At 45.1% G+C, this 10,215-nt stretch overlaps 1 protein-coding gene across 1 annotated transcript; it reads left to right on the top strand.

The window, feature by feature from the left end:
* Positions 1 to 6,749: 6,749 nt before the first annotated feature.
* Positions 6,750 to 9,061, top strand: LOC136484436 (TATA-box-binding protein 1-like). The gene is made up of 6 exons (XM_066481625.1): positions 6,750 to 6,957; positions 7,717 to 7,804; positions 7,927 to 8,049; positions 8,185 to 8,229; positions 8,317 to 8,409; positions 8,554 to 9,061. Exons 1-6 carry the CDS (start codon positions 6,803 to 6,805, stop codon positions 8,758 to 8,760), a joined length of 711 nt encoding a protein of 236 aa, XP_066337722.1. The 5' UTR covers positions 6,750 to 6,802; the 3' UTR covers positions 8,761 to 9,061.
* The last annotated feature ends 1,154 nt before the right edge of the window (positions 9,062 to 10,215 follow it).

Below are 10,215 nucleotides of genomic sequence, written 5' to 3'. Positions count from 1 at the left end.
GGGCCCCGGGGCGACGCGGAGAGGAGCAAGGCTATGGCGAGGTTCCTGCGCGTGCTGGACGAGTGGCTGCTCGTCCGGCACTTCCGGGTCGATCGACGGCATCGGGGACGCGTACGCCAGGGCGGCGGAGGAGCGGTACATGGGCCCGGCCGCGGAGGAGGACATGACGGGCGTCGTCCTGATCCTCTCCCTCCGGAGGAGAAAATAGCCATGCAAGTGCGACGCTATTGACAATCCTAGCAGTCACTACTGCACAGATCAAATCATCAAATCAAAGTAAAACATGCCCTTTTTTGTTTTGCTTAATTCCCCGTGCACACTTGTTATGCTTTGGACATGCACGCTTGTGGAAAGAATAAAGAAATTATATTAGGGCAGTCTCGGTGGAGTTTTATATCACTGTTTTTTAAGACTAATGTGTTAAAAACTGTGTAGATAAGTTTTATCTCCACGAGAGTAATTATAATAAGACCACCTAGGTGGATGAGAGAGAAACAAGGAGAGGGACATGAGCGGGCGCTTGACTCATCGCCTGACTGTGCGCATCATACGAGAGAAAAAAGGCTGCTCCTAGCTCACTGCCACCGGTAAGTTGGCGTTGCTGTTCCTAGCTCGCTTTCACCGGTAAGTTGGCATTTTACTGCATCTCGGAGAAACCTATTCGTTGTGCATGTGCTACATTAATGGCTCTACATATACCTAACCACGCATATATAGCCACGTCATTATACTAGTGAAGGCTTTTACGGACGTGGCACTACTCCTCTGTCCCAGAAAGACCATTGTTCTAAGATTTGAAAAAAGTTCCAAAAAAACCGTCATTTCAGGGTCATATACTCCCTCCAGCCCACAAAGACCGTCATTGTATGACCAGCCACATCTACCAAGAAGAGATGGTAAATTACAATATTACCTCTGTAAAAATCATCCAATCTAGTATGCCTCTCGAATCTTTTCCATGCTCGACTAGATTGGGTGCGGTTCGATTTTTACAGAGGCAATATTGTAATTTACCATCTATTTTTTGTAGATGTGTCTGGTCCTATAATGACAGTCTCCGTGGGATGGACGGAGTAGTAGGGAGTAGTATTTAGCTTGTTGTTGACTGCGTTACGGTACTACATGAACTTATTTCGTGTCTATAAAACTTTAATAAAACCTCCGTTGGCACTAACCTTAAAAAAATAAACATTCGAACAAAACCCACATGTGGCTCTCCAGCTCTCCAGTCTTCTGCTACCGAGCAAATGCCGACGTCCTTGCTCTTTTGCCTCTTTCCCGGCCCGCTCAAACACGCGAAGCTGACAACTCGGACACCCTTCTTGCCGGGCTGCCCGCAGTCCACCTCCTACCCGGACTCGGAACCCATCACACGTCTATAAATTCAGAGACCCGCCCCCGCCTTCTTCTTTCTTCCTCGTCAATCAAGTCGGTGGAATCCAAGCCCTAGGCCGCTCGTCCTCGAGCCATAGGTCTGGATATCGAGCTTGGCTCGTTACGCTAACGAGTTAGCTTGGCTTGGATTATTAATATTACGAGTTAGAGAGATAGTTCGGCTCAGCTCGTTACCGAGCTTAAGCTGACTCATTTAGCTCGTGAGCTACTAAAAAAATAGGACACATGTTTATAATGTTTATGCTACATTAATTCTAGAAGGTGACGTCCACCATTATGTAACTATACATGATTAATACATATCAGGTTCATCAAAAGTATCAACCATGCAACATAGCTGGTCCATCCATGATCATGTAGTTCCAACATACCAATTAGTTGCTTGCTATCATAAATTAGAAAAGTCCACAAATTCAATGTCAGCATCATCATCTTCTTCCTGGAAAATAATCCATAAAATCAACATTTAAGTACCACAACAATTATAAAATCAAAATTCATATGAAACAGCTGAAAATAAGAATTATATACCAATAGAATAGATATACACTTCTAGGTCACCGTCACATCTTCTGAATTTATGGTCGTGGGCTGATAGGCCTCAGCTCGTGAGCTGGCTCGTTAAAATAGCGAGCTAGACTTACAGCTCAACTCGTGAAAAAGTTAAAACGAGCCGAGTCGAGCTGAGTTGAACCGGCTACGAGTCGAGTGAGTCGGTGAGCCGCGAGTATTTTGTCCGGCCTTAATTGGGATCCATCCATCGCTGTCACAGCGTCACTGCTTCATCTTCAAGTCTTCATACGATGATGATGTGTGATTATGTGTGTATACTACGTACCTGATAAAGAAAGAATTTTCGGTATACTATCTGTTTCTTCCTTTCTCTAAAGAAACGAAATGATTATACTATCTGAGGGATCAAAACGTTCCTTCTTCACTTTTCTTTTTCTTATATAAGCCGGCATACACGATATGGTAGTGCACATTCAGAGCTTTTCGTCAGCCTGAAAAAGGCACGGATAGGCCCAGCAAACCATATGCCCAACGTCGTGTACGTCCTCGTAAGGGAAACAGAGGCAGGGACTCAGGTTGGAACACGATTTTCTATTCCTATGTTTTTTTGTTTTTTTTAAATGAACTGATTATTAGAACTGGATATCGAGCCAGCTCGACTCGTTATAGCTCGACTTGTTATGGCTCGGCTCGCTTGGCAACTTGAGCTGGCTCGTTTGACCACGAGCTAAATTAATTTTTTTTCTTCCTGTTGGGGTTATTCATCCAGCAAAATATAGAGACGAGTACTGATTTGAGAAAAACAAAATAAATAAGAAGAAGGATGATTTGATGCTGGTTTGGGAAAATCAAGAAAAAAAAGCTAATGTTTGCTGTTGTGCGTTGGCTTGTAAGGGAGTAAGCAAAGCTGCGATTGCAAGGTCCTAGCGAGCGGGGCGATTTACGCGTGTGCTACGTGCGACGGCTCAGGAGGTGAACAGCCGAGCGTGCATGCATTTACGGCTTTGTCTTGCTTGCGCGGAATAGTGGATGGGGAAGTCTAGGATCTAGGGGTGGGAGCGTGGAAGTTGGGGGCTAGGATTTTATCAGCCAATGGACCCTGGCATATATGGACTGATTCAAGTTGTTGTCATCTGATTTGCTTTGCTCGTTTTGGCTCGCGAGCGGCTCGTGAGCTGAATCATGCTAGCTTGTTAATTAACCGAGCTACTGACTTAGCTCATTCAAAAATTCAAATAAACCCGAGCAACTAACTGTAACACCTCTAGTGTTTTGACCTAGCACTAAAACTTGACATGTCATCATATGCATTGCAAAGCATTCATAAAGTAGAAAAATTTGAATGCATTCACTAAATAAGCTTTATTTCATAAGTTGTTATTTTATGTGATGTATGTGATCCAAAACTCTAAATAAAGATCATGACCACAAGTGCCAAATTTCATGTGATCATGTGAGACCATGTGTCAATTGACTCAAATAACCCTAATGGGCCATGTAATTGGTCAAAAATCATAGTTAAGTAAAAAGGTAAACAAATCAAATTTGAATTCAAATTCAAATCATAAAAGTCCTTTTTGCCCTTTCTGTCTATTTCAAAATCCATTTGAAATTTGGGGGTGTGACAAAAAGCAAAGTTGAAGCTTATTTTATAAGGATCAACTTTGGTATTCAAAGTTTTTAAAGTTTACATATAAAATTTGGAGTAATTTTGAAATGATTCAAATGCTCAAATGCACCCCAAATTCAAATTTCAAAATGGAGGCAGAATTTGAAAATGTTCATTTAAGCAAAGTTGTAGAACTTTGAATTTTGAGCAACTTTTATTTTTGGAGATCTTCAACTTCTTTAGAAATATTGAGAGTAATTTGTAAAATGAACTCAGTGGCAATTCTGTAATTCTTCTAAAAGTAGCACGACCACCGCCCCACCGCCGGCGTCCTTTCTCCGGCCTTCCAGACGCGCCCGTGGCCGCCCTCGGCTTCGCGCTGGCACGAGCGGCTCACTGCGTGTCGTTCCCTCGCTTTCCTGGCCGCGCTATAAAGCTCCGACGACGTTATCAGCTTTTCTTTCTCTCCTCTGTTTCCCGACGCCGCCGCCTCAACTCCGGCGAGCTCCCCTCGTCTCCTCAACGCAAGCCAGTCTCGGCAGAGCAGTGTTCCAGCTCCGCCTCCTCCTTGCGAACCCATCCCACCAACTGTGGTTGTCTGAGTCCACCGAGAACCGCCGCTAACGACCCTTCTTCCTCGCAGCCGGCGACCTCACCCGAAGTCCCGTTTCACCGCGGCCAGCATCATCCGGTGAGCCGTTGCCCTTGCTTGTTGTCTCTACAGCTTCGTCTCGATGCTGTGGTGCTTAATCCGTTCTCGCTTGGTTATTTTGCCCACTGCAGTCACCGGAACTCCGTCGTCGACGAAGTCTGCTCCGCCGTGACCGTTGTCACCGTCGACCCGCGTCACCGTAGCTCCTCCGGTCTCGTTCTTTGCTTCAACACGTTCGGGGTGAGCTGCTGATCCTTTCTAAGCCTTTTGTTTGATCTCTACCGACCTTGTTTCGCCGGCGTAGCGCTGCCGTGCCACCGCGTCCGCCATGGCCGGTGTAGTGCTCGGTCCCGTATGTCAGTGACTGAGTAGTTCAAATGGAATTTTTCTATTTTTAGAAATAGATGAATAGTGTCTATTTTTGTTATTTTTGTGTAGATTTATTTAGAGCTCCAAAAATTATGAAATTTTTTGTGTGACCTCTCTGTGATGAATATTATTTAGGAAAAATATGAAATATTGATTTACAGTACTTTTTGAATATGATGAAAATTGCTCAATTAATTGATAAATGTAAATTCCATGATTTTTGTAGGCCACTGTATAATTCCAAAAATTATAAAATTTATTTTGGTACACTAATTTGTCATGAGGAAGCTTACATAAAATTTTGAGGTCATTTGGAACAAGTTCATTTTTAGCTTAATTCCAAATTTAATTAAAAAATGGATAAAAGCAAACCCTAAGTGTTAGTTTAGGGTTTGATCTTGTTTTGGTCATGTTTTGTGACTAGTAGGGTTTCAAGATCAATTTGGTCAAGTCACTTGTGTGATCCTTGATGGTAGAATTGCAAGTTGGTTTTGTTGGCTTTAAACTATACCATGAAGGGAAGTTGTATTTAAGGTGTTATTATATTTCGTGCACTATGAAAGCATCATGTTTACATTATCATCATGTTGAAGAATATGTTATTATTTTATGTAGAATCCGAGAGTGAACCGATCCTAGTTGAGCAAGTTGTGGAAGAATCCCCGGTTGTCTTGGGATTCGATATTTATGGTACTGATCCGGAACCCGAGATCGTCAACGAAGGCAAGCCCCAATTTATGCATTAAACCATTACCTTGTTTACTTTGAAAAGTTTATCACCTATGTTACCTATTGCATTAAGTTGATTAATTCAAATGTTACCTACTTGCTGTATTGCCTACCTTGTTAATTGTTTACCATCCTTGAAGATGATTTCATTTACAAAGGCGTAGAATGCTTAGTATGCTTTATGGTAGGCTTTCAAAGGAAAAGTTTCGATACAATCAAAGATGGCATTCTGGCCAAAGAAAGAAAGAAGATAGAATGAACAAGAGACTAGTCGGGTGACTTATCTTGAATGTTGGGTAATGTTGCCGACTATGTCGCTTAAAGGCCACTCATTGTGGATCTTCTGAATGAGACACTTTGTAGTACTGGTCACATACTCCGGTAAGCCTACTTCGGCTAATATGATACTAAGACGAATGCCCACGCACTAGGAGTGGAGAGATGGCGGGAGTAGCGTGTACCCTCGTGGCTAGAATGTGGCCGGATTTGAGGTGTGCTGTGCTCTCGGGTGGCGTGGAGACGGCTTAGTATAGGAGGATCCGGCAGCGAGGTTGATGTATGCAAGATTAAGATCTACATATGTCGTGTGATAAGGAATCCCCAGCTAGGACTTGAATCAATTCGAATTGCCGATGCTCCGCGGATATGGAGACTCGATTCATTACAGAAGCAATGCAGAACTGGTGAATTACTAAAATTTGAGAAAAGGAATGGAATGAAAAGGATTGGAACATGGAATATGAACACTTAGTTGAGATAATGACCTAAGAATACTTAGGGGTAAAAACTTGAAAATAGGATCAAGAATAGTAAGCTTTTGGTAAAGAACTTTTGAATCTTGCTACATCCTTACCTTGTCCCAACACCTGCATCACTAAAGTCTATCACTCCCTTTTACGTCGGGCCAGTCTTGTTGAGTACTTTTGTACTTAGGGTTTGTTAACCCTTGTTGCAGGTGAGTCGCATGCGCAGTCTTGTTTTGGTCCCTGCTGCATGTCAGTGTTTGAAGTCGATGACGATGAGGAATGACGAATGGCCTTTGGACAAGGCACTAGTTTGTATGATAAACAATGTTAATGTAATATTAACCCGCTACTATGGTTGTATGACACTTATGGTTATGTAAGTTTGAAACAACTAGTTTGTAATATTAAAACTTAAATCTTCCGCTTTATAATCTCTGGTATGTATGTTGAAAACTGTTGTAATCTACAATGTCTGTAATTGAGATCATATTCGAAAAAGATTCGTGGATGATTCGAGTTTTCCAAGGACACTCGACAGACTATTAAGTTGTTGGGAACTTGTGTACGCTATCAGAGGTCTGTTGAGATAACGATAGGTGCACGTGGGGGAGTGGAGCGAGCCGACTGAGTTACGAATTTTTCGTCAGCCCCACTCGAGCCCGACCAACAAACTTAACCAAGGCCGCCGCACGCCCAAACCTCTCTCGCCAAATAAAACCCACCCCCACTCAAAAACCGTTTGCCTCCGTTCCGAGCTCCCAACGCCTGCGCCGCGCCGAGTCCTCTCTCATGGCTTCCGCGGCGGGCACGGATCCGACTTGGACGCGCAGCGGGAGCGGGGCGTGGGGCGGAGGAGGACGAGCGGCGGCGCCGGCGATGAACGACGCGTATGAGCCCGGGGTGGACCTCTCCATGCACCCGTCCGGCTTCGTCCCCACCCTCCAGTGAGTCCTGAGCCCTCGACGCAGATCGATTGCGGTGACGCATGGGAGTTTTCATTGGGGATGGTGAAAACTTGGACGCGAGGGCATGAATTGGGTGGGACGTTTTGTGGATGATGATGGGGATTGGGGACGGGGTACGTGGTTATTTGGATGCGACCAATTGCACCGGCTCTTGGTTTTGATCTGTTACGGTTTGCGCACCGGGAGGGCATGAGGGTTTGCGTCTGCGTGGATTGCGAACCAATTCGGGGTGTTGCGCGTTGCGTCGGGGGTGATTCGCGTCTCATCCTGTCAGGTTATGAAAGGATTCGAATTCTGTGTTCCTTGCTCGAACATCTGAACACATTGCGACTGAACGTTTTGCGTTGAATTTAGCCACCTCTTTACAAAGTTCTTGAGACTGAGAGCTCAATCTTTGGATGCATATATACTAATCTAGTCAAGTAGTACGAAACAGCAGTCGTTATATCTCCGTGGGGCAGGGGAGTTATGCATGACCTGTTTGATCCTTAGCATGACATGGGGAGATTAAAGTGTGCTGAACTTGCACCAAAAGGAACTAGCATTCCATCATTGTTGATCTGGCTGTAAAAGTGTTGCTGTTTTTCTTTTTGAGGTAAAGAGACTTGCTGTTGCTTTGTGATGGTTTTTTTTCTTGATTTAATTTCAAAAGGGTTGATAGGTGATTGCTTCTTTAATTTGCTGCCTAGTTTGAAATAATGGAGTCCTAATTAACCAGCCTCTTGTTTGATGTGTCAGGAACATCGTATCAACAGTCAATTTGGACTGCCAGTTGGATCTGCAACAAATAGCCAACAGTGCTCGTAACGCAGAGTACAACCCAAAGGTATCATCGATCGGTGCCGCTACTGCCTTTTTCATTTACCTTGGACATTTTCCATGGAACTATGTATTACATTCGTTTATCAACTGCAGTCTCACTCTCACCGTAACCTTGATACTTGACAGCGTTTTGCTGCGGTTATCATGAGGATAAGGGATCCGAAGACAACAGCATTGGTATTTGCTTCAGGGAAGCTGGTTTGCACTGGAGCAAAGAGTGAAGACCATTCAAAGCTTGCTGCGAGGAAGGTAAAGTCTTGTCATATATATTGTTTAGCCATGCAGGGATAAACTATTGATGGATGCCAATTTTGGCTGTTTGCTGAATTTTGCCATGTGACTAATATGTATGTGTATGGTGTTTAATGCTATCCTCCATTGCAGTTTGCGCGCATTGTCCAAAAGCTCGGTTTCCCAGCTCGGTTCAAGGTAATGCTTTTGTCACTTTGATTCGTTCAGAAAGGAAACGGATTCCTGATCTCTCACCTTGATTCAATGGGTTCTGGTGACATGCAGGATTTCAAGATTCAGAATATAGTTGGGTCATGTGATGTCAAATTTCCTATTCGTCTGGAGGGCCTCGCTTTGGCCAGTGGCACGTTTGCCAATGTAAGTTCATAGCTGCGCAATTAGCAACAATTTGGAGCTCGGTCCTTGAATTTTTGTTCAGTTCAAAACTTGTGTGCCTTGTCGTTGTTGATCCTCATTGACCTGAAGAACTTATTAACCTGTTGCTCTCCTAATGTTTGACAGTATGAGCCAGAGATCTTCCCTGGACTGGTCTACCGTATGGTGGAGCCTAAGATCGTGATCCTCGTCTTCGTCTCTGGAAAGATCGTCCTCACTGGAGCCAAGGTGCGGGAAGAGATATACACCGCCTTCGAGAACATATACCCGATGCTCGTGCAGTTCAGGAAACGGCAGCCCCAGTCCTTTTTTACCCGTCTTATATGTATCTGACGCGAATTCCTACTGTGTGCCACCAGATAGGACGCGGTCCGTCTGGGAAAGGGCGCGAACACCTTTGATTGGCATATGCTTGATGCTTCAGCCACTGTACAAGTGAACATAACACGACCTGCCCGGGTGCCAAACCCCAGAACTCTGGGCACGGACTGTTGGCACCAGTTTTTCTAATACTTCGTTTTTATTTTTGGACTTCTAGTAAATTGGGAGATTTAGAATGGGAGGAATTTAATTACTCACTTTTCAACGAAAAGAGTTGTCGACACTGGATCTCGTTCAAAAGATTAAAGAAGAGGCGAATGACGATTGGCTGGTGTAAAGCTTTTTACCTTGATTATGGGCGTTCAATTTCCTTTCCTGTGTGTACAGCTTATTTTGCGTATCGGCTTTGTCGGTCTCTTAGGGCCATCTATTTATAACTTTCTTCTATATTAGAAATGGTGCACAATCACGTGTCTGTTCATTCAGAAAAAAAAATGAACGAGGCAACTGACCTGAGAAAGAGCATGTAAACAATCTGAGCTTCACTCTTCAAAAAGGGATCATGTAAAAGGTGTGATGTATCATGATGATTTACTTGCGAAGAATGCACCTTGATTCCTTGAATCATGTTGGTACTTGGTAGACCCAAATATGCTCCGCTAAAGCTCAGATGGGCTCTGTAAGACTGTTGTTAGATTTCATTTTGAGAGGAACCGACTCTTGGGAACGGAAACGTTTTCTTGTGGGATCAAGCGAGCAGCCCAGAAACAACACCGACGGCGGCGCGCGTTAGGGTTTGCGGCCTCTACGGACGGACGGCCTGCCATGCCGACACCGCTGCACAGCCAACCAGGCCAGGCCTTTCCGCCGAGCTGCGCGAGCCGTGAAAGCCCATCGTGCTTCACTCACGAGTCACGAACCGCTGCAAGCCTGCAAACATCGCCTCGTGCTCGTGTGCTGCTGCCTGCTGGTGCCGCCACCGGCCACCCCCAAGCCCCGACCCAAAATCCCACGGCCGGCGCGCGCGCACAGGCGAGCAGCGAGCTCCGAACCCCGCCCCCATTAGCGGCCGCCGTCGTCAGGGGCGGGACTGGTGCTCCCTCCCTTCGATCCCTTGTGCATTCCACTCCATCCCCTCCTCAGCTTTCGTCTCGGGCCGGGTGCATCAAGCTTACAGTTCCCGATGATTGCGCGGCGCTGATCTTGTGACCGCATTGTGACATTCGTATCCGGCTGTGATTATATCGCCCACCTCTGGTCATCATGCGGTTCACCGGTAGTTGTGCTGATTGATGGATGGCTTTGGCTTAGCTTTGTTGTGGGCTCCGTGGTGGCTCGGCGCGTAACAACTGTTTTGTGTGCCTGTGCTAGTAATTGACCCTGTCCACGACCGTGCCTAAGCGTATTTGATTAGAAGCCTGTTTGCATCCCATGAATTGAAACTAAAATCTAGAAAGTGTTTCTCAT

This window comes from Miscanthus floridulus, chromosome 1, assembly GCF_019320115.1.
Source record: "Miscanthus floridulus cultivar M001 chromosome 1, ASM1932011v1, whole genome shotgun sequence".
NCBI lineage: Eukaryota > Viridiplantae > Streptophyta > Magnoliopsida > Poales > Poaceae > Miscanthus > Miscanthus floridulus.
Note: the sequence above shows the minus strand (reverse complement) of the source record. Positions and strands in the feature narration are given on the sequence as shown.